Source organism: Bacillus rossius, chromosome 2 (assembly GCF_032445375.1).
Source record: "Bacillus rossius redtenbacheri isolate Brsri chromosome 2, Brsri_v3, whole genome shotgun sequence".
NCBI lineage: Eukaryota > Metazoa > Arthropoda > Insecta > Phasmatodea > Bacillidae > Bacillus > Bacillus rossius.
The window spans coordinates 121,304,382-121,330,064 of record NC_086331.1 but is presented as its reverse complement, the minus strand read 5'-3'; the positions used below and the strand labels follow the sequence as shown (position 1 = coordinate 121,330,064).

The 25,683-nt window shown below is 34.0% G+C and overlaps 2 protein-coding genes across 2 annotated transcripts in view; one reads left to right on the top strand and one right to left on the bottom strand.

The window, feature by feature from the left end:
- LOC134529706 (lysine-specific demethylase 6A) overlaps positions 1-25,683 on the top strand; it is a 235,905-nt gene that overhangs the window by 20,143 nt on the left and 190,079 nt on the right. The window contains exon 3 of the mRNA XM_063364070.1: positions 1,012-1,261. Coding sequence (XP_063220140.1) covers positions 1,012-1,261 — 250 coding nt within the window. The remainder of the gene's footprint in view (positions 1-1,011; positions 1,262-25,683) is intronic.
- On the bottom strand, positions 15,368-20,615 carry LOC134529705 (uncharacterized). The gene is made up of 3 exons (XM_063364069.1): positions 20,412-20,615; positions 19,727-20,297; positions 15,368-17,671 (listed from the first exon to the last, which is right to left on the bottom strand). Exons 1-3 carry the CDS (start codon positions 20,573-20,575, stop codon positions 15,851-15,853), a joined length of 2,556 nt encoding a protein of 851 aa, XP_063220139.1. The 5' UTR covers positions 20,576-20,615; the 3' UTR covers positions 15,368-15,850.

Genomic DNA, 25,683 nt, shown 5'->3' with positions numbered 1-25,683 from the left:
ATAAGCATTAACACACAACTATTCAAGCTTTACACTGTTCTTTTTCAGCCACTAAAAGTTTCTTTCTCTTCCTGAAATGCCACAGACAATTTTGTTGCAGGCTTACTTTTATCTGAAATCTTTAAAATTTTAAGTTTATTTTTAAGGGTACACATTGAATGATAATGTTAGGTAGCTGTTTTGAAAAAGCTTCCAAAATAATTAATTTTTGCATAAAGATACTCAGAACTAAGCAGTGTTTACAAGAAACTAAACAATGACAGCACTCAAGCAGTGGCTCTTTAAGTGGGGTTAGGGACAACCCAACATTTTGTGGCATGCATGTACTCATACACACTCATGAAATTGTGGCAGGTTATAGAAAACATGGCATTTGTTGCTCACTACTATATTAAGAGGAGGATTTTGGTTGGTTTTAAAATTTAGTTACCTGAACAGACCTCTGTCCCTATTAGTCACTGGGTCACTGTGGTTGAGTGCTCATATTACTAATTAGTTAAAAGTAGTTATATTTAAATATGTTACATAAAAAGCAAGATGTATCAATCAAATATAAAGTTTTGCAAGGGAAAACCTTAGCTCTATTAACAGAGGTACCTACTAATCCTTCCCTCTTCCCAAAGAATTTCGAAAGAATGTGTCTTATTTCACATAACAGCTTAACTATGTATGTTATTACTTCTCCATTTGGGACAGTCCAACTGACTTCTCCTGTGCTCCGTATTATTATTACCCCCCCCCCTCCCCCCCATCCCAGCATAACTTTTGTCATCAATCTTCAATAAAAAAAAGGATGTCACATTTTTTTTTGTAACAGTGCATTAACTCTTAAGTGTGTTTGCTCATCTTAAGTAAGTGGTACCCAAGTGGTTCACACATGCTTAAACTAAGTTTGTGTTGTAGTGTGTGTAGAAGTAGGTTAGTCCAATTTTCTTTAATGTTCCTTTGAAGAACAGCGTGAACAGTAATTGTGTGTCTTGAAACTTAAACCTAAATTTTGTGTATTGCCAGGCTGTGAAGTACTTGGAGCAAATACTGGTGCAAGCTCACAAGGAAAAGGAACAGCACACGCAGATAGGGAAAGGCAAGCAGCAACAGCAGCAGGGCGACTCCAGCAGTGACGACGATATTGAAATGGTTGACATTACTGACTCTGGTGACACACTCGAGTCTGAATGGCACAAAAAGGAGATCAATATTGACCCAAAAACTTACTGCAAACTGGGCCACTTTCACCTACTTCTGGAAAATTTTCCCAAAGGTAATATTGGCTCAGAATTAGTTGTTGGAATATGTAAATAATTAAAATTTTATGTTTGTTGTTACAATACTTGTTAGTTTCTAATTAATTGTTTTACAGGAATCGTTATTTTTTAATTTAAAATGCAGATGTGCTGACAATTAGTAGAATTCGACTAATTTTTTTCATCATATTGTTTTAAACAATAACCAAACCATCTATGAATGGTAATTTTCTTCAGTTTAAAATATATTTATCAGTATATACTTCTTAATGCCATGTTTTATTGATTTAGGGTGTTTGTCACCCCTTAGCACAATGCTCTATGATTTTTCTGCCATAGTACCTCAATCCTGTTGAAGTCTACCTATTACTTGAATTGTAGAATGTTTCCTAGACACTCTTTTATCCCACAATATGTAAAAAAAAAAATGAACTCAATTATGCTGCAAACAGCATATGTGGTAAACAGTGATGGTGGAAATTCTCCAGAAATTCTCACAACAGTTCACTATCCAAATTATTATTATTTGTTTTGACATTCATGAGGGCCCTCAGGGTATGTAAAAATTTGTGCACAATGTTGGGCCACTATATTATCACATCTCAAGTTGGCCTGGCCAGACAGAACTCATCACTGTAATAATTCATAATTTCATATCACCTAAATTTTGCTGGCTGTCAACTTGAATACAAATACAGTTTGATATATATATATATATTTATTTATATATTTATATATTTATATATTTATATATATAGGTTGCTTGATCCAAACAGATTATGAAATCCCACAGTTAACTCTTTTAAATGAGATACACCAAATTAAGAGAGCCATTTTTTTTCTCTTGCGGGCAACCACCATTGCCTTGGGCTGATGCTGATGCCTGCAGGGTTGCTACGGCCGGGGAAAACCCGAAAAAGTCATGGAAAACAAAATTATTTATGGAATTACTATACATACTTATGAAATAACACACTTTTTATCCATGTTGATAAAATACAAATTTTTCAATTTGTTTAAGAAAACTATATTGTTTTCTTCTGTAATTTTAACTCTGTTACATTGTAAACAGACAAGACTGCATTTAACAAACCACAACAGACCTTATAGCATGTCCTGCAATTTCAACTAATTGATAGGCACCGATCTTGGAATAACATGTCGTGATGTACATTTAGATCAATAGTTTGGCGATTTTCACTACCTAATCGATGCGAGCAATAGACGGATTAATTCTTGTAAGTTCCATGGCACACTGTGATACAAATGGTTCAAGCATTGGAAGTATAGAAACAAAAAAAAATTTAGAGGGGGCTCAGAAGGAATCCCAACTGTTAGAAGATAATATCTCCAATTGCAAAGCAACAGCCTTAAAATGTTGTGAATGATGTTTTTGTTTACCTACTTATCACAAGTTTTTATTTTTGTTGTATCGTGTCGTATGTATAGACTTGTTATCAGTATTTGGAACAGAAATTCTGTACATTCTACAAACATTTTATATAGTCGGTATTTTAAACTTGCAAAATAGCAAATTTACCATTACTTCTTTGAAATGTGTAAGTATTTTTTAAATTCAGTATTTTTGTAGTTGTGTGTTTGTTCATTTGAATATTAAAAATTTAATAGTTGGTACATTTTTGACAGTTAATTTATTTGTTATACTTGAAGTATAAATGCATATAGTTAAACCACTCATTAAAAAAGGAGTTCTTAATTTTAATTAATGCTAAGAGATTAACTTTCTGAAAGGACATTTCTTATACAAATTATCAGATAGTCATGCTGCAAATATTCTGGAACGAAGTTGCAGTTTATGAACTTTACGAAAAAAGTTATCAACTACGATTACAGTCATATGTAATGGTCTCGAAAATTTTCCGTATAGATTGAAAAAACCTTGAAAAGTCATGGAATTTCATATTCAAAAATGTGGAGCAACCTTGGCTTGGAATCAATTTTCTAGTTGAAATTAAAAAATAATCAAATAAACAAGCAGCTTGGCCCCAACCAGCAGGCACAAAGTTATCCATTTTTCAGTTCACTTCTCATTTCACATTTTTTGTGAGCTGCTGACGACGTGACCAGACAATACAACGTTTGAGTGACAAGTAGTTGAACGACGTGATGACCTTTGTTTACAAGGGTGAGGTGGTCATGGAGACCAACTGATTAATCACAGCACAGTACCTTTTTTAAGGCCAGTTTCACAAAGTGTACAAATGCAATACAAGTTCTATGATGTTCAGTAGCAAAAAAATGTTACACAACTGTGTGGTGTTTTCTGATTGGTTACAGAAATAAAGTTCAGTAAATATTCTACTACCATAGTGCACCACTGTGATTATTTCTTGAAATTTACAGCTGACCAAAAGCTAATAAACGTGAAAGACTAACGAAAAATAACATTGTCATAAGACAAACAATTTTATAAATGTGCCACCTCGAGATCGGCAGATGCGATCATGGTTCGTAACCTACCGACTTCACCATTGGATTTTATAACAATTAAAAATACAAAATATAGCTACAGTGGCACAACCTAAGACTATCAGTGACATCATCCATCATTGCTGACACCTGCAGTCGACACTAGCGCTGCCTAGCAGCAGATATTGGAATCAAAATGGTGGCTGTGACATCATACAACAGCACACAATTGTAGCAAACAAATTTGTGTTAGGAGAGGGGAGGTGTGGGTTGTCTAGAGGATGTACCATGGTTTCTCTCTTGCACACATGCATCATACAATAATTTATTTCCCAATCCCTGTGGCATACCATAATCCCACAGTGTACCATAATTATGGAATGGTATACCATAACTATTAAGCATACCATATAAGTAGCTTTGGACCCTCTCGCTGTTACTGTGGCACCAGAGATGTGTTCAAATTTATTATAGAAGCTTATTCCAACACAAATACTTTAAAACCAGTAAAATATAGCCCTAATATACCACAATAACAATATAGAAATGTTATTAATGCACATGCTAATTTAACTAACAACTTAATGCATAAGATGTTTTTATAACACATAATTTCAACCAAACAAATCACAAATACATCTGTACACCATTACACTAATTATCAAAAATAATTATTATAACTGTGCATTATATAAAATAAATTAGCATACCATTATAAATCCAGTAAAAACAAATATATTTAATCCCAGTTAAGAAGTTTCTTAAGGTACTTAGAAATTAATACTTCTTAAAAGGAATTAAATTGTATGTATTTAAAGGTCAGGTACTAATTTTTTTAAAACTTTTCATGCAGGAAATATTTTTGCAATGATGAGAAATAAGCTATTGGGTCAATAGTTTGCTAATCTGATGGATTTCTCATTTTATACACTAGAAGTTTTTTTTTTTTTAAATTTTTTAAAATCAATCTGGCACTGTGCCTTCAAAAAAAAACTTAATTTAGTTTGATAATGGCTTAGCAATGTAATACACAGCAATTTTTGTAGTTTTGTTAGAAATGACTTTACATTTTGTAACAATTCCAACCTTACCGGCTAGCTGTGGTCTAAATTGCACATACATAAAGCACCTGGAAAAATTATTAGCACAATGAGTCATATTTCCAAATAGTTCACGAAAATTAAAGTGGCATATGTTTTCATGATTTTGTTATGATTTTTTTGGAAAAATAAACAGTAGTTATAATTAGGTTTTGTTTATTTATTATTTTTGTACCAAAATTCCATAAAAAAGTTCTACCTTGCCAAGCAGTTCATTGCGCGGAAACAACTTGCAAATTATTCACAGTTAGTTTATTTTATTTTACGTGAAAAATGAAATTAAAATGTTGGTAAAATCCCGCAGTTGCCTGGAACTCATGGTACAGTTTGAGAACGACATTGTTCTGAGGCAAAACAATAAGGCACACCAAAGCCTCGTCGAAGGCCTATGCTGCCATCTGTGATCAAAAAATTCTAAATAATTGTCCAAAAGGAGGTTGGAAACACCATGGCCCAGACCACAGACTTGAAAATTGTCTAACTTAAATAAAAACACTAAAATTGTGAGCCAACGACCAGTGCAACCTCACATGGCAACATCTGAGCGATGACTACCCATAAATGCTTTCCTATTGGCTACAGAGACTTTTCTGACAACTACTATTATATGATTCCCTGGTCAGAGAGCTTTCTCATGGTCTTGGCAAACGTCTCTGTTTTGCTTTAACACATGATTTGATAAACATTATCATTTCGGTGCCATGGCAGCGCACAGCTTTCGTTAACTGTAAAAAACTGTCTCATGTTCTAGAAGCAATGCTAACTGATATTAAAAATATAAATATTCTTATTAACACACTATTTATACAAAATAATCAGATGAAAACCACTTTTATCCATGCTAGAAATTAGTCACTGAATTCAGTACATGTAAAATTGGATCTAAAATGGCTTTCTAGGATAATATACCCAAGTATGTCTTCAAACCATATAAAAGTCTATAAATTAAATACTATTAAACATGACCTTGAGAACTATATAATCAACTGATGTACTGCATTATTGAAAAATATTACATTATAAGGATGCAATGAAAAATTGGTGAAAGGCAGTGGCCTGCAAGTCCACGATCTGAGATGAATTTGAGTTTTTCAACTGCTTAATGTCTTCTATATATTTTTTTCACAGATGTGGGATGTAAATAAAAAGCACGGGGGAAGGTAATTTTTTGATTCTTAATTGCTGTTGTTATATTGGCATATATATATATATATTTTTTTTTTTTTTGATATCGCCCCTCATGAAACACATTGCCACTCCTTGACTAATCACCCCTCTTTCCTTTCCATACATTTGTGTGTGACTTGAGCGCAAGCCTATGTTAAAACAGCTTCCCTGTAGGGTGGTATCATAGGGGTGGGGTGGATTAAAGTCAGTGCAACATTCCCTCAACCAATATTAAATTTAATAATTTAATTGTAACCACAGTCGTTGGTATGCCCACAACAAGGATCTAGTGGATTTGGTCTTTTTTTTTTTCGAGGATGTAGTCCTTTTGCTTTTACCGTGAGTTTGTGTGCAACCACGGGACATAATTTCGAACTACATTTTTACTGCATTCATCGTATGGTACCTGTGAACAGTCGACTTGTGTGTTTTGGAGTCTGTGAATATATTATGTGCGACGTGTTTGTAAATTGTACATGTACTTGTTCTCGTGGTCTAGGAATGGCCACCATGATGTCTGGTGAATATTCAGAAAATTCTAATAAAAAAAAGTTACTATTTGTGTCCGAGAGACATTATTACAGTAAACAAATCGTTAATGATAACTTTTTTGGAACTAACATGGTTTTTCAGCACCCAGATCATTTCTGCAAGTGTTAATGAAACATGCATGTCCACTCCTAGGGTGGGTGGTCTGGGGTGCGACAACATTGGAGGATTGGTAAAAATTACACCAATAATTTTTTTAATGGCATTATAAAGGCCTAGATAATCGCCAATTTTGTAGGACCTGAAAATGGAACAAGAATTTATCTTGTGGGGGAAATTATCAAAAGTTATTTTGATATTTAGTGCAGGATGATTCAAATCTTCTTTAACAAGGCTCTCATCCTCTTGAGTCACAGAACATTTACAAATATTTTATAAACAAAGATCTAAAAGATTTTTAGGTACTAAGATTTTATTGCACTGTTTTAGTCCTTTAGTCCACAACTGGATGTAAAATTAAGAAAATGTTGTGCCTTATTTTTTATGTGCGTATGTAGGACTTGGAAAGTTGTTTGTTGGACCAGTAGACACCCAGAACATTGAAGTCACCTAGAATTACTAATCTTCATAATAGGATGCAAGTTTACTGTCTAGAAACTCAAAATAAGTAAGTTAAAGATTTGGAGAAATTTGTGGGAATAGATATTACCAAGAATAAAAGATTTTCTTGAGGATACTTTAATTTTTAGCCAAACAATTTCGATTCCGGATAATCAAGGTTATAAATAGGTAGAATTGATGTAAAGTAAATTTTGTTTACAGCTGTCAGAACACCTTCACTATATTCTTTCAATGCCAATAAAGGATTTCTATAGACAAAAATTGGTGAGTGAAGTAGTTGGAATGTATACTGAAATTGTTAAACCAGGTTTCTGTGAGACACATAATGTAACAAGAATTTATATGATTGTCAAAGAATGCAGTAGATATAGTTCTGAGACCTGTTACATTTTGGTATAGTAAGACACATTCCTTGGTGTTTAACTGCACAGAGATTTTTCAAAATGCTCATCCAGGCAACTGAGACATGATCGAAGTGGAGCAGTTGGTTGGTAGTGTTTTGGAGCTAGTCTTGCCTATGTTGTCGCCATTGTCAAGAGAAGAATAATATTTCATAATTTGATCAGGGTGAAGTTTCCCATAAAACAGGTCGAATGAGCACCTGCTAGGCCAAAACAGTATATTGTTGATCAAGTTAAAGTCTTCTTCGAGAACTGACATATGGAAGGAAGCAGAAGAGTCTAATTTGGTATTGAGTTTAGCTACTTTAACATGGGATAAATTGAGTTCACTGGAGATATACTCCACAATCTCATGAACTTGCACTGAGGGGTCGGCACAATAATTTCTTTTACGTGCCCACACAGTGAATGCTGCATCCTTGAAACTACATTGTTATTCTGGCTTTCAGTTAAAATGGTACACCTATCCCTCACTTAGCACAACTAATTCATTCCTAAAAATGCTTGTGTTATTCGAAGTCGCATATTCTGAAGCATTAATTTCCATAAATAGCAAGGCTAATTTATTTCATGTGTTCCAAAATTGTGTAGGAAAATATACTTTACGTAATATAAATACGTTGAATAACACTCAATTATAAATATGTCACACCATTTATCTTTATATGCCTCCCATCACACTTTGTATTACAAATACGACACAGCGTAATGGGAGATATGTGGTTATGTACTTTATCGTCAGTCAGCTGGCTAACTTGCCCGCCCGGGCGTGACCTTCAACTTATGTCGCGTACCTTTCCAAACCATCCTTTACTGACAGTGAAACCGATATTAATGTCCGGATAGTTACATTTTCATTTTTCATAAATTAAAGTGCTTATTCGCGTATCACCACCTAGTTCACACCAATCTTCTCAGGCCAATGATTATTTTTTCATTGCAACATTCATTTAACAACCTTTTCCACGTGAATCATCTGTTCATTTCTGTTCCGGTATCTAATGTCAAATATATTCCAGCTAGTACAACCAACAGCATCAGACGTATGTAAACTTTTGGTAAGAGTCCTTATTTCGTACGATTGTGAGCACAATTGACTTGCTTAAAACTAAAGTGCGACCAACATAAGCAAGGCCTTCATGACAATCTGAGCGCCGTAATACTTCTAGTTTCGTCTCAAATACTTGAACACTATGCATTATGAGTGATCAAGCACGTACAGTTACCGGCAACAGAATGGGAGACGTTGCTTTTGTTTGTGTGAATTCCTTGCCACTGGCTAGACTGAGTTCATGGCCCGGTTTTTGGCCAGGCGACAACGGTATGGCAGGGCGGCATACGTGCGGACATAAAAAACTTTTGTCCTTTACACTCCATAGCCACATTTTAACTTGCCATAGCTGATGTTTGTACAACAGCCGATAGCGTAGACAGACCTGCACACTCATCTCTTTCCCCCTTGTTTAGCTAACTGTATCTTAGGCACATCTCTTGTTTACAGAAGTTGAAACAGACTGTGTGGCGTCGTGCTCGACTTTATTTTTGCCTGCGGAGATTTCGTGCTAACTGAAATTTACAGACGTGCTATTTAAGACTGGTGGAGTAAAATTCACATAGCGCTAAATGAATCCGTGCAATCTGAAGACCTGCTAAGTGAGGGATAGGTGTACAGTATAGGTGTTGCTGTCTGTTCCTCACATTAATAGGATGGGCCACAAAGATAGCACACACTATCCAAGTGTTTGCCAGCCACATCTAATTTATATTTGGTTCCATACTTTTAAGAAGACGTTAATATTTCTTTTTAATACTGTGTCAATGTTTTGGTTTTATACTTACATTAAATAAAGTAAACCTATATACATGACCTTACACCAGTTCCATTTGTTTTACTAAATGTAAGGAAAACCAACTAGTTCTTTATATTTGAACCATCCTCATAATAAACATTATGTGGATGAGACATTCCAAATAAAAAATAAATTTTTATCTATTTATTTATTTTACTGTCTTCCACATAACCACATTAATGTTCTACAAAATACAAAGTTTAAATTGATGATAAAACAAAACTTAACCAAGTTAACCTAAGTAAAAACAAGAACCAAAAATAAAATAAAAATTTACAATTACAATACAAACTAAATAAAAAATAAAAAGTATAAAAATACTAAAAATTAAAAATAATTAGTATTTGAAAGTGTTTTAACATTGCCTATGAGCTGTTAAAAAAAAAAAAATGCAAAAAAAATTATATTTCAGACTATATTCATAAAACATAGGGTTTTAAATTTTCTTAATGAAATAATTTTAACCATAGTAAAACATGTTTTGTGATACATTATTTTGTAAAACTAACCGAAGACATTAAATATCCTATAAATACTAATAAATTTTATAATAATGTTACGGATTATTAAAACAATAATAATTGTTGTGGGAAAACTACAGGGTTCGTAAATAGATAGCCCAATTAAAAATTTTACTACACAGTTTTATTGAATGCCAATATTTACATCACTAACAAATAATCTTCTAAAAATGCCTAATATTCAATTACACTTAAAAAAATGTTTATTCCCCAGTCACTCGGTTTTTACACACCGCACACCTCGCCGCAGCACCCCTCGTGGACCTCCGTCGCGGGACTCCGTCGCAGCACTCCTCCGCTGCCGCCGTCGCACTTCCCTTCGCCGAGGATCTGCTCGGCGCTTCGCTCGGGAATTGCCGCACCTGCGGCACTCTCGCCACCCAACTATCGCCGAGAAACTTGCTCGCCGATGAACTCCTCGCCCAGGAACACCGCGACACTATCGCACAGACTCTCTCGCCCCGGAACTCTCGCTGGGACTCTTGCCCCGGAAATCCGCCGCACCCGCGGCTCTATCGCCCCGGAACTCCGCCCTCCCTGGCACTATTGCAGTGGGAAAACTCAACTCCACTGAACTCTCGGAGGCCGGCGTCCTGGCGTATATAGGTCCAGGTGCCACTTCTAGAATTCGCGAGCGCGGCTGGGGCCAGTCGCATCATCCCGCACAGACCCGACGCCAGATTTATCGAGAAAGGCGTCGGGAGCTCGCGCGACCGCAGGCGGAATTCCCACAGCTGCCAGGTGTCAGGTTAACGGCGCCGAAGCAGAGCGTCGCGCGGGGAGCGTTGGGGAGGAGGGAGGGGAAGCGGCGACCCTTGTAATCCACCAGATATGTCACGTCAGCGGTGGCCATGTGGCGTCAGTGGTCGCACGGGGCCACCAGCCAGCTCCGAACCCGCACGCGCCCTTGCCCTGCTTATGTTTTGTAACAATAATAATATACATATTTCCACACACATTCATCCCCACACATCACGGATACCACCACTAAACCTATCTCTTTCAGGCCGGTAAATATTCCAAATGGTGCGGAATACTGCGTAAACAACATGAAGATAGCCAAGAACAGTACTAATGTATCTTTTCCAGGACGATAAAGTCAATTCAGAGACACACCAGGCTGTGGTGCAAAAAGCAAAATGTCTGAAGAGAAAGTATACCCAATTTTTTTTAATAATTTTAATATATTTTTTCATCTACTTAAACGTGTGTTTGGGCAAAACAATATTTTGTGCCATTATGAGCTTTTCAAAAACTTTAAATTTTTATGTTTGAAATCTGATCAAGTGATGCTTTGCAAACTAAACTATTCTTCATTCAAGAAATATGTACATTTTTTAAAAACATAAAATTTAGGTAAAATATTTTACTTCCACAGCTTAAAAATGTGAGTAAACAAACCGTTTTACGTTTAACATTATATTAGGCAAGCATGAAAAAATTTTATTTTTACATTTACATGAGTTAAGCTGTTAAAGCCAATTTGATGGGTACAGTTGACTAGCTGTCAAACGGATTGCTGCTTATAATAAACACAGTACCCTATATTTTAATTATTTTAATTTATATTGTGTCAGTGCCTAGGTGTAAGGTGAAAAAATGGTTCCATTGGGGAATTCAACCCATGCCAACGTTAGACCATGGGTATGTTGAATTGAAAATTTTAATAATTTCAACATGTCGTCAGCATAAACTTGATTTATTTGCACCGTTGGTTACTCCTGCAATAATTTTTCACTTAATTTGTCTCCCTTGAGAGCTCCAGTGCATTGGCTTTGATTTAGTCTCCCCCCCCCCCCCCCTTTTTTTTTTGCTGGCAGTTCATGTCAATGTGAGCCAAAAGTGGTAACTTGAAACTTTATATCTTAGATGGGTGAAATATACTATATGTACTTACTTTTGGGGAACAGCTAAGATCCTATGTGCAAAGTTTTAAGATAATGGATTTCCTACTGTTAAGGGGCCTCCCTAGTAAAAATGTTTAGCGCGGTGGGCCACTGGCCACGTGCTACTGCCAGTGGTTGGGCGGGGCGATATACCTGAGACTGTCGCCTGCGCCGTGGTGGAGGGGGGAGAGGGCGTTTCAGCGAGGGGGGCGGAATAATGGGAGGGTTGTCATTGTGTGGAGTCCATTTACTACTTATACCTGCGTTATCTGCGAACAAGATCGTGGCAAGAAAGGTGTTTTTCCCTTTCGCTACATTCAACCAAAAGATAATGTTCTCATATTGCCTTGCTTGCTTCCTGACAGAGTTTATTAACTTGAAACATTAAATTAGTGTTGCGATCCAGTCCATATCCATTAAATGCAAACAATCGTCAATTCTGTTTAAAACATTTATATTTATTTTTTAATTATGTATGGCAAAAAATTGTCACCAAAAATTAATGCGTTAGCTTGTGTTTTCAAAAAAAAATTGTAAAAATTATTATAATTAAAATAAAAATTCCAACATTATACTTTAGAACTGACATTTGTGTGATGAATGGTTTTGCACGAACATTATGCTTTCATTCATAAAAGTCTTCCGCACCGCGACGAGAAATCACGTCCTACTAATAGATAGAGTAATAAAACTGGGAATAAAATGATGAAAAGAATATTAAAAATTTTACTCTTAGACACAAATCAACTTTTGAAATCGCAATAACGACAAACAAATTTTTAACTTACTTCCTGAAGAGAAAGTGCATGTCAAACTCACTTTAAAATTCCGTAGAGAAAAAAATGTCAGGAACAAACAAGTGTTCCCACCAACGACACATCGTCAACTTTGTATTTTAGGGTTCACGTCGTATTTAGTTACACTAAATATTACAGCATATTATTATTTTCTGGCACTTATTACATGTTTATCATTTTATTTTTTTAAATATTTTAAATGACTTTAACGTTGCATAATATGATGAATAAATATACACGAATGAACTGGAATCCCGTTCCGAGTTACATACAGACTGTTTACGAGCAGTGTAAATTTCTTAGCTGTTGCAACAGCGGCCTACAGGTGGATTCAGACTGCAGGCTTAGTCAGTCATGCTGAATCCACCTGAGTTCAGATTTTATCGAAGACAGGTGCGGGTGGTATGTAAGAACTCAGTGTGCACTGACTGTTGTGCTCAAGGTGTCAGTGAAATGTATAGCTGGAATCACGGGCAAAAATCTGTAGGATTCCCATGAGGCCCGCGCGATAACGTGAAGATTTTGCAAATGCAAGCGGGCCCCCTCCGATGGGCTTTTTTATTTCAGGGAGGTTCGGGCCACCCTGAGATTCTCCCCTCCTCCCGGAATCCACGCATTCAGCTGGAATTAATTTTTAGCCAAGTATGTCATTTGGTGCTGTATTTAGGCTGTCAAAGAAGATACGAAATATGGCTGCTTTGATAATTGACGATAACTCCTTTTTAATGTGAAATAGTACCCATCTACAACGAAATACCTAAATATACCAATACCACTGTTGGGGATTTTCTGTACAAACTATCAAAATAATTTTGGTTTCGTCACTGTCACTAGCTGTTATTGTATAATACGAAAACATGTATGTTTTGTGTATTAATTTACAGTATTCATCCCTGTCAAAAAAATTTTTTTCGATAATAGAGTGTAAGCAAGGTAGAATACAATGGCTAATTTTAAAATAAAAATTGAATAAAGTATTTTTTGCTTGCAGTAGTTCAAAATTTTGAATTAATTTAGTTGTTTGTTTAAAAACCCTTCTAAAATCAAAGAAACTACCTACTTCCTAAATAGATAAATAGCACTTTAACAGTTCACACGCTTTCTTAAATATTTAAACGCCAACATTTCAAATGTAGGTTTCACATAATGATCTATTTTCATGGTCACGCCTAATGGAAATAATACACAACAATTCGTCATATATGGTTTTTATGCTTTTAATAACTACTCTACACATGAGCAAATTTCAATATACATAAAACAAAGGAACTCTGCATTACATTTTAAATCTGTGTACGACACTAACATAAATTTAAACATAAAATAACATTTTTATTTTTTAATTAATAAGTATTTCATCAACGTGAGCTATGCTTTCATCTCAATGAAGCCACTCTACATAGAGGAAGTGCATATGTATTCAGTCTTAACAACAGACCCTCAGGATCACAGAGTAAACGAATGAATGGAATTCATAACATTACGCAGGGTTTTAAGACATATTTTCCCTTCTACTCAATCGCAACATCTCACTTAGCGCGTATAATAGTTTCAGTAAACATAACATAAAACATATTCGTCCCATGTTCAGTAGAGGAGACTAAAATGTTTGGAACACTGTAAACTAATTGTATTGTAATTTCTGTAATCGCTCGAAGCGGCAAACTATGTATCTTTGTTCAATAAAACGAAATATTAAAACAAACAATAGCATTACGTTCAGACAATTCGTTACATGCAGTGAATGTAATAAAATACACAAGACAGTTTCTTAAAAATACACACACCATTACCAAAACACAATCCCATAAAAATAATATATTACATGTCAACTTAAAGTTATTATTATTCACCATGATAATTATTTGCGAGTGGCCAGCAGCAAAGGGACACAATGTTTATTCATTTAATTAACTTTGACAAAACTTGTAAAACCTGGCATGAGCAAAGTAAGCTAATTCACAATTTTATTTTGAGCCAAAATATTAAACATCAACTAGTAATGAATTAAGAGTTTGCTTCGCTTGGTAGAACTCCGAATATAGTCATCTCCAGGTATTAAACTGAATTTCGAAAGAGGGACTCAAGTTTCTGAACAAGTTGTTGACATGATGATCCATCGACAGTTCGTAAACGGTCTCATCGTCGGGATGTCGAGCTTGGGACCTTTTTCCTCACCATAGACCCTTGGTCTGTTCTACCACTCGCACAGCTATCCAAACCTATACAAATAGCAGAGTGCTACTACTACCGTTGCTTCTATCATGTTGGAGCTCGCCCGCAGTCGTACTTCCCTATCCAGCCTGCGTAATACAAGCGTCCTACCTGCTAGCCGCCAAGAACGCGTCCATTTGTGAAAAAGCCTCACCCGCTAACAATACTAACTCATTAATTATAATATGCAAAACATAAAAACATTACATATGCGATAAAACAAAATTTGCTGCTGTCATAAGCCGAAGAAAAATAATCAAGTTGAAATACCTGTAACATAGACAGATAAATCTAAAATAGAGTTATCGATAGTAACGTTTTAATAAACAGAATAATGTATATCATATTACACTAAATACGTGTTCTTACTGACAACCGAATTTAAAAATAATATAAATTACTTTTTTTTTTCTTCACAATACATTTGATACAATTTTTTTGTATAATTATACGACAGGACTGAAAATACATTGTACGTAATAAGTATTTGCTTATAGGAATTAATGCTGCAGAATATACGAATAGATTCAAATGCATAGAATTTAATATATTGTCAAATTTATTTGGCAATATGCATGTAACAAAAGATTGAATTTGAAAAGAATTATCTGTTTTTAACTACAAATATAATTTTATCATATCTCACTTTCATTCAAACTTAAGAGTGTCATTTTCAACAACAAAATAGCCACAACTTCACTTAAAAACATAAAAAGTGTTACTTACTCGAAATAAATTCAAAATAAACCTTTGAAATATATATTATGAAACAGACATAGTTCTAGCATATTATGCATGGTTTACCTCAACATGTAACCCATAAAATTCACAAACTGACCAATTCATCAATGAAGTACAGTATTTAAGTATTCATGTATTCTAGTTCTCTGGCTACTATTTTACATAAGACACTAATTGAAAATAATATTTATGGAAAACCTTTTAAAAAAATATTTTCACTAGCCGCTAGAGTTGAGATGACAAAAATCAACAATTTAATCAAGAACAGTTACTTTGTAGCAAAATTAGCCATAAACTGTATACACTAATGCTTAACTAAATTACACATTGCAGCTCAAACTGTTTATAACAATAAGCAAAACTCAAACATAAATACACTATATTCTTTTTCAGCGTGTCTCGTTCACTTTTGTGGCCGAATTTTGAGCATCTACAATGTATTTTGGGTCACGTATAGCTAACTTTCGGCCAACACGTGGATCAATAATTTCTGGAAGGAGACAATTGAAATAAAATTGTTTAAGTTTCGGTAGCATCTTTTCTTCCCAGAATAAGTCATCCTTCTCAATAATTTCTACAGTCATGCCCAAAGGAGACCAAACGACAAAGTAGCAAACTTTCCGCCCTGTAATATGCAAAATACCTTGTATTTGATACATGTAATCGTGATTTTTCTTTAGCTGTGGGGTTCCATCTTTCATTTCTAGATACTTAATTTTTTTTGTTTCCACTGCACATTCTATTGATATCGATTGTACTGATATTGGGCATTTAATCTCGACTATTTCCGTTTCCCCTATTAGGCCATCTGGTGATGCAGCAAGGAAAGGAAATTCGTCATCTACTACCAAACCACTTGGTTGAACTTCAATATGTTTTTCTGAAGAGAACTGTGCAATTGCAACAGATTCTTTTTGCAAACCCCACGTTGTACTTGCGTTTCCTTTGAATACTTGGTACCTTATTTCTTTTACAACTGAAGCACACGATGTTGTAGCTTTCATTTTGCAAATCTTTCCAAAATATGAAGCCGTTAGTCTTTTGCTTCGATGCATTCTCCAACAAAATGAGGCACTTTGTTCTCTCGTACTTTCTTCTATTTCTTTCTTGTCTTCAGATTCCAATTCTGAGAGAAATTGATCCTTGCACCTTGCGAATTCAGTTTCAGTCATATCTTCTTGGATCTCTGATGCACCTAAACCATAATCATCATTTGCTTCAGAAAATGTAGCTCCACTGTTTTTGTTTTTCTTGCTTTTTTTGAAGTTAAGTCGGCGACGTTTGCTATTTTCCATTCTTTTTCTGCGTCTCTCAATAAATTTCTTCGTATGGATGCCAGGACTTCTTTTCACTGAGGTTTTATGAATGAGTCTGTGCAAGTCAGATTTTGCATTCATAGAGATTGCCGCTGCATTACACCTTGTTTGGTACGAGTCACGAAGAGAAAAATTTACTCTTTTACCTCCAACTGTTTTTGCTATGATTGAATTGAAAAGTTCTGAAACGTTGTTGTCTACATCGTAAATTAAACTGGATGCATTATGTGCAACCCGTTGAACTGCGACTTGTAATTCATCCAAAATAGAAGTCTCTTTCAAAAGTGGTACAATGTTAACTTCTCCTGGTTTAGAAGAACCATCGCAAAAATAGTTTCTTTCTTGGCAGCATGAGTGATCACCGAAAACATGATAAGGACTATTCAATATGTCTTTTTTCAGTTCTGTAACCCTTAAGTGCTGATAAATGTTGATCTGTGCTTTTCTATATTTGATTCCTGAAACAACAGCTGTTCTTAATCTTTTAATTTTGCTGAGAACACTATTTCTCAAATGCACATCGCCTAGTTTGTTGTTTTTGCAAACATCACGAATTTTGTTTGCATAATTACGCAAAATGTGATTGCGGCATTCAATTTTTTGAATTGGAAGTGTAGGGCCATATGGCATACAGTCAATTAGTTTCCTGTGTACGCTGGAGTCACCATCACCAATCAGCTTATGATATTTCAAACCATGCATACTAACACTCTGCAAAAAACCTTCAACAATGATATCTTGTTCCATTGACGATGAAGGACCATCCCAATTTTTGGCACATTTGTGTGACTTAACTGATTTTCCTTCTTCCAACTGTCGATCACAAATAGAACAATATTTGTTACGAACTCCAACAAAAAGAACTTTCTTAGTTCTGTATCCAATGATGGCACCCTGAAAAAAAATCGTACATTTACCATTAATTGTCATATTTAGTAAAGAAGTGATTGATTTTACAGTATAAAACTTCTGTTAGTTATTGTTATAACAATTGTTAAAATGGGACAACAACCACTAAAGGTAGGAGGAATTCCCGATTTAAATTTCGGCTACAGTATGGTTGTACGTGTAGCTATAGTTGTTTAAATTAATTTTGGAAGCCCCATCCTGATAATAATTTCAGCAAAACAATATTTTTCGGCACAGCCTACAGGCGTAAGTATATTTCTAAGTACCTACCTATTTCTTATGGAAATTTTTAGGAAACATCTGGAACAATTTAAGAACTAAATGTTCGTAACATCCTATATATTCTCGAATATTCTGAAATGATCGATTTAACATGTTCTCATATTCCATGCAGCAAAAATGTTTTGGCTGTTTTAAACTCAATGCATCCAGCTTTGAATCACTCAGAACGAATATCATATTATGTGTACTAAGGTAGTACCTAATGAATTTTTGTGTCCTTTCAAAACTATTTTCCATCCCTTGCACTAATAAGTGATAGTATAAAAATTTGTTTTGGACCTAGGTTAAGATAATAGTAAGTTGGATAGAAATAAATAAAGAATTTGATAGAGAGTTTAATTTTTTGATTACTTCAACCTTTCTTTTTACATCAATAGTTCGTTTCATCACATTTGTTTCAGCCAAATTGTAGAAAATGTTTAAGAGTTTTACAATAAATTATAAATTATAACTGATATAGTAGCGTATCTACTAAAAAAAAGTTTTTTTTCAGCTATTTTTATTTTCACCCTAGCAGCAATAATTGGTTCCATATAAATTTACTTTAAGCAGTATTTTTAGACAATATTTAGAAAGTTAAAAAATAAAAAGAATGAATTCGATAGTGTACTTGTTACCAAAATTTCATTAGAAAATGTTTGTATTAAAACCCCGTGTTTTTTTCAACCCCTTACAGTAAAAAAAATTGTTTCAGACCAAAGTTTAAGTTGATTTTTATAAGATTTACAACTAATTATTATAGATATTATATTTTATCTAATAAGGGTGTTACGAATTTTTTCCCTTTAACTTCATTTTTTTTCGCTTTTTGCATCAATGGTTGGTGGTATCAAAATTTTTTCAGGCACAAGTTTTATATAAAATTTATTTACTAAAATACAATCCGAACTGATTTGATAGCGTGACTACTAAATGAGTTATGAATTATTTTTTGTCCTTCAGCCATTATTTTGTTTTCCACCCCATGCTTCAAGGATGGTCGTATGATAAATAATTTCAGATGGAATTTGAGGATAGTATTTTAGGTTTTCACAATAAATAAGAACGGATTAAATAGTGTTAATGGTATGGGAATTTTTTTTTTAGATTCTATCTCTATTTTTTTTAACTCCTTGCAGCAATGGTTCATGTACTAAAAATTATTTGAGACTAAGTTTCAGATAAAATTGATAAAGTTTACAAAAAATTGAAACGATTTGATGGTCTGCCTAATAAGGAAGTTCCGACATTTTTGTCCTCCCAGCCCTGTTTTTTCTACACCTTGCAGTTACAGCTGTCGATTAAAAATTTATTTAGACATAGGTTTTTAGCATTACTCCCACGAGCTATAAAACGTTCAAACGGACGTGATAATTGCCATACCGTGGGGATTATAGCGTTTTTTCTGTTATATTCAAATAACTTTCCTCATTTATACCCTTTTGGTCGGATTATGCCCATTCACAAAATCAACCAAGGTTTTTTAATTACAAGCAATTTATGTATTGGTTCAGAAGTGGTTTGTACAAAACTGCAGATGTAATTGTGCCCATAAAAACGCGAATTATATCGATTTATAAATTTACATGTACGGCCATAGCTACAATAGGTTGACTTTCTTCAAAATCTACCAAAAACGCGGAAGGTTAAAAAGACATAAAAATATTTCTAAAAAATTTAACCATTCGAACTACACTGACGTCAATAAACTAATTGGCTCAATCAAAGTTAGAAAATCACAGCTTGAACAAAAAAAAATATTGATGCATTACTACTCACCACACCAGAAAGTGCATCATACTTGGTTTTGTATGATCGTTTAGCCCAGGCACCATCCGCGACGACTACAATTAGAGGGATTCCATCCTTGTCAACCTCGCCAGCAGCCTTTGCCAACTCAGCCTCTTCTGCTCCAGCTTCTCTCATGACGTCTTGAAGTGTCTTATTTATAGATTCAGACACCTGGCCATGGTATACCTGCCAGGTATCTCTCGATATACACGGCATACTAACAGAAGCACACATTTCTTCCAGTTGCGAGTAGCCACCTCCGGTTGTTACAACACCCGAAACTACAGCCGCGTTGACATTCATAAGTTCGGCAGCCTGATCAGGTTTTTCTGTGCGAACGTGTTTAATCATATTGCACATTAAACATTTAAAAGTTAAAACACTGCAGAAACCTAAGCGTTTTTCGTTGATAAGTTTCATGTCCGAAAACGTGCAGTCAAATGGATAATGACGTCCAATAGACATAATGCTGTCTACAAGATAGCCTAGGTCCACAATTCTTCTGCCTTCCATACGAAATTCAAGTTTATTTGTGTTCGTATCAGTGATTTCAAGAGTTCTGAAATAAAATCAAACATAGTCTTCAGAAAACAGTGTTTTAAAATTATAAAGTACAATATCATGTCACAATGCTCTTGGGCAGTATTGGCCAATAAATATTTCATTTACTAACCTATCATCTTCATTTGAAGTAAATACATCATCCCCACGGAAATGTTCTGCATCTGAGAAGCTATTTTCCCTTATTTTAGGAATTGTTTCTGCCGTTTCACTCCCGTGGTTGATACTGTGTTCTGAATTGGATACCAATTGAAATTCTAAGAATGAATTTTTCATCACATCCTTTGTTTTTTCCGAACACTGATTTTGCTCTTTATTTGATAAGTCCCTGAAATAAAAAAAAAATCAGTAAAAATCAAATGGTTTCTACACACTTATTTAACCACAAAATTACGCATTGCAAATGTCTTAAATAAAAAAAAACATACTAACCTAATATTGTCTGATTGTTCGGCAGAGTGACAATTTGACGAAATGTTTGTTCTAGAATCATCTTCAATATTTTCGCTTCTGCAGAAAGCAGACAGATGTGTCGGCTGTAGTTCTGTTAATTGGTATTTGCCAATTGCTTTCTCGTGTTGTGGATTAGAACTTTCCTCTGATTTTGTCAAATCACTGTGAACATCAAAATACACCTACATAAAAATTATTTTAGAATATCAACCGTTTTATAAATAAATTTTAAACTGATGCTATAAAACAAATTATATTTCTAAAGTTTTTTAACGATTTTAATACGATATTTATCTCAACTTACCAAGCTCTCATACTTAGTATTTCTACAAAATGTAACCATTATTTTCCCAAATAATTTAACAAATTCCTTACCAAATGAGCGGAAAATACGTAAAAATTTAAATGTGATAAAATTATTTACCTGTTTCATATGAATGTCGGAAGTTTGACACAAATACCTAATAAATTTATTGGTTTTATAGCACAATGATATCCTGGTTAACCTGGCACACTGACCTAATAGGGCTGGTGCAGTACGTAGGCCAAAATTTAACCGAAACAGTAACCATCCAGCGCGATTATTTAGACATTCGCATTTTAACTAAAAAGTAGTATTAAAATTACACTAAAAATCACTTACTTATTTCCATCGATGATATTTAGAGTTGGTGTACCACCTGTGTCGATCCCTTCAGACAAAGAATAAGCACCCCTGTTTACAATGGCTGCTGATGCTGAAGCAGCAGCATCCTCCAGTCTCTGCAATTTTCTATACATTAGGAAAAAGAATAAAATCAAATCAAATTCTGCCATTTTTAAACAGGCAAGTTTTTCAGGGGTGGGCTTAGAAACAAATTAACCTAACTTACACATGAGTCTTAATCTGTTTAGTATGAAATATAAGTTACAAATCCCTATACCCTGACAGGGAATCAAACTCATGCGTCTAAGCAGCCGAAATGAACCAGACTGGCTACTGAGGTCACAAAAAAAAGTTTGAATTTTTTTTTCAAGCAGAACTATTTTATATGTTTTGGCTAGTTTACTTTTTCACTAACGAATACGAGTAGTTAAGTGAAGCTCACCTCTTTTTGGTGTACGCGATTAAAGCAGTCGCTCTCCTTTTCTTGCGTGGCTCACTGAGCTTCAAGCGACGTCTTTTTTTTTTCTGTTCACTTAGGTTTTCTTCCATCTGTATTTTTAACACTTTTAGTACTTTATTTAATTACAAACACAGCGTTTTGGGTTACGATAACGCACACGGTATGATAGTATGAAGACTAACTAGGTAAGCGCCTGTGTATTTTTCCCCCACTCCTGTGCCCGCCGACGTCACTGGACATTCGGGTAGCAACGGGACCCCAGATTACAACTGTCCAGTCAGGGCAGTTCCAGGAAGACTTCTAGAGAGGCACTGTCGCACAAGGAAAGGAATGCGGTTGAAAAACATGAGATGAAATAAATTACAGATCAGTTTTGGAGTATTTATAAATTAATTGCTAAAAATATTTTAACTTGATACTTATACTGTATAACTTTTGATGAAATTAAATGTTAAGAGGTTCCTTTAAGTTTGTAAGTAAACATAAATATAACGTTCAAAATAAATAACAAAAGTTTTGTCTAGTTTGGAGCTCCGCGTCATGCAAATAAAGGAAAGTTAAACTTTTCAGTATACGGCTGCAATAATTATTATAGAGGAAAATGCTATTTATTCATTACTTTTAATTCCCGTTTGAAGAAGAATAAATCAAAAAGTGCTATACCGAAAGTATAATGTTGAAGTTCAATATTGCTTGTCAAGTCAGTTAAAGAACAAAATAAAAAAGAAGAAAATTTGTTTTCTTGAATATACTTTTTTCAGATAAGTATACATACAATATTATTTTAAATAAAAAATTTTAGTCCTTGAGTATAAATTTACTGAAATATTTTTTTTTAGTTAATTAGGTAATTTTTCATACGAAGAAATATTTAATTGTAAAAATCACGAGAACATAATTTATTACATTTATGTATTCCAAAGGCTTATGTTAAAGATCGACTATATGCTATTCAATTTGCCCAAGAATTTTACTGCAATATGAGAGCATTACAAAAACGCAATTTAACTAATGTAGATATTATCACAATAAGTAATGTTCATAAACTATATTAATGGGAAACAAATATTTATCATTTAATGATATGCAATATTTTCCTTTGAGGTAAAAATTGAGGTATATTTAATGTAATAAATAAATCCTCTCATAAAAATTACTGAAACTAATATCCTGCATTGTCCGTCATATTATGATTCCAAACAGTTTAAATAAACTGAAACATGAAATAAAATAGTAAGGTTAACCATGAGGTGTGGAAGAAATTAGAGATTGCTTTGTAAAAAGTGTTAAAAATTTCTCATGAAATATTGTGATTATTATGTTCGTACATAATGAAAAAAAAAATTCAATACATGAAATTCAACACATACTTCGTATTGCAAGTTTTTAAACATATATTAAAAATACATGTGCGTATCTAAGTCAAATTGTTATGTAATACATGATGAACAATAACATTACCGAAACAACTTCCCTTCCAAATAACTTTCACCCAAAGATAAGGCCGCGGACAAATTATACACACTGGTCGCACGAGGAGCTGAAATAAGTCTTATAAGAAAGCCGGCCGGAGTAATTCTTTTCAAGCCAAAGTTAAAAGTAATGGATGTTGTTTGTCTAAAGCAGGCAGTGAAATGTCATACAAGTTTACAGAATAGCCATATAAGATCTTAGACGCTTCTTATCCCGTCAGTGGACTGTACGCGAAGAACCAACTGCATCATGGCCCGCCGCCAGTTTTATACTTACGTATGAATACACTTGTAAACGATGGTTTGTATACTTATGTATGTTGCCGACATCGATAGGTATTCTTTGGCAGCTCGATGTGGATTAATTCGAACACGTTTGCGCTAAACACGACATATTTTTTTTACATAAGAGTGACATCGCGCCCTGAAAAAAGTTGCAGGTCTGTAACGCAACAGTGATACAAATATTACATAGTTCGAACATTTTCTGGAGCACGACATTCACTTTGGGTAATGCTAAGCTACTTTATAGGTACACTTTACCCGCTTTAAAAGTGAAAACTTAAAAAAAAGTGTACGTGGAAGCAGACTCAGCCATATGTTTATTGCTGTTGTATTTGTCATAAACCTACTACGTTCAATACGGCCTGTAAGTAGAACCCATGTTCTTTTACTTGTGTACAAGCTGTGGTTGTAAAGCGAATTTATATTCTAAGTTAACTAACGTCTATCATAACATATTTGGAATAAGGCTACCTAATTTTTTTTTCTAGATTGCTATATTTTATATATATATATATATATATATATATATATATATATATATATATATACATATACACATATATATATACATACATATATATGTATATATAAGTATTACTTCAACGGAAATATCTGGTAATAAAAATAAATGAAAAAAAAAAAACATGAAAGATTAAGGATTATTTTTTTTCAACAACAAATAATTTATGGTTTAACTGCTTTGTGTACTATATAAAAACAGAACAAGCTTTCAAAATTTCACAATTTCTTTGATTATCCGTTATAGTTATGTTTTGTTTTAACTCATAAATATTTAAGTTGATTGCCAACGTCACGAATGTACAATAATTTATTTCACACCGCTCCGGGTTGCAGGTAAAGTAACAGGCGTGCAATTTGATCAGAAACGCGTTCTACTTATTCAGGCCCTTTAATTGGGCGTGACGGACCATGTGCCAAATATGTAACAATTTTAAGTAGGTGAAGTATTAAAAAATAACGAACTTGAATGCAAAATAATGCATCTAACAAAAATAATTTGCAAGGTTCTTTCGTGGATGTTGTAATGTGTGGGCAATATTTACTTAATTTTGGTTTTTGGATAAATTAATTGTGGTTTGTAAAATTTTAATAATTTTGTATAATTGCTGTAAAAAAATTTATTTCCTGCCCTTATTAATTAATCGAGCTGTAGAAATAAGTTTATCTGAAAATTTACGCCATCTTTATTAAACATTGCCACTAATTATACTTTTTAACTTCAAAATGGTTTTTGAATTTTGTAATTAATAACGTACCATCCATAACTACATATGTGAGCGATCGGTCACTGACCTCATCTTCAATCCTCCTCGTGATTCCTGCGCCAGGAGGAACATTTACATAATTCTGACTAGCTTATTTAATATAGAACTTCCCTAGTTTTTATTTTTTATTTATCATTCCATGAACATTTTTAAAACAGTGCAGACAATCAGATATCTATCTAACCAAAAAGCATAGCAAAAAGACATTTAGTTTTCAAAATATGATTTTTCTTTTAATTTAAGATACATTTTATATAAACCTACATTTTTAAGTATCAAAACTTTTGTAAATAGTTAACCATTTGGTTAATACCAGTATAAAATTCTTCCCCGGCGTTGTAAGATGTGTAAAATCATTTTGGAAAACTAAAATAATTTAAAAAAATATTGGGTAGTATAATAATTGTTTCTTGAATTTTTATTAAAAATAGAAGGAAAAACAAACAAAGTGTATTTTCATGTTAAAAATTAAATAAAAAATTTGTCGAATTAGCTAGCGAGACTGTAAAGCCACCAATAAATAGTTTGTACGACAACTTTCAACGTGTTGATTGATTAGTTTCAATACTTTATTTCGTAATACATGTTCTAGTATGGTAAGCTTTAGGATATTTGTAGTTTAAACAAAAGCAATGTTTTAGAGATACACGAATATAGTCACAGAGTAAGTCGAGCACATGGTACTGTGGCGAGTCACACTAAAAGCGATTCTGAGAATTTCTTTCGGTCACGGGATTATCTTTTACCGGTGCCGGTTGTGGGTTGTCTCCCTCTCACGCACG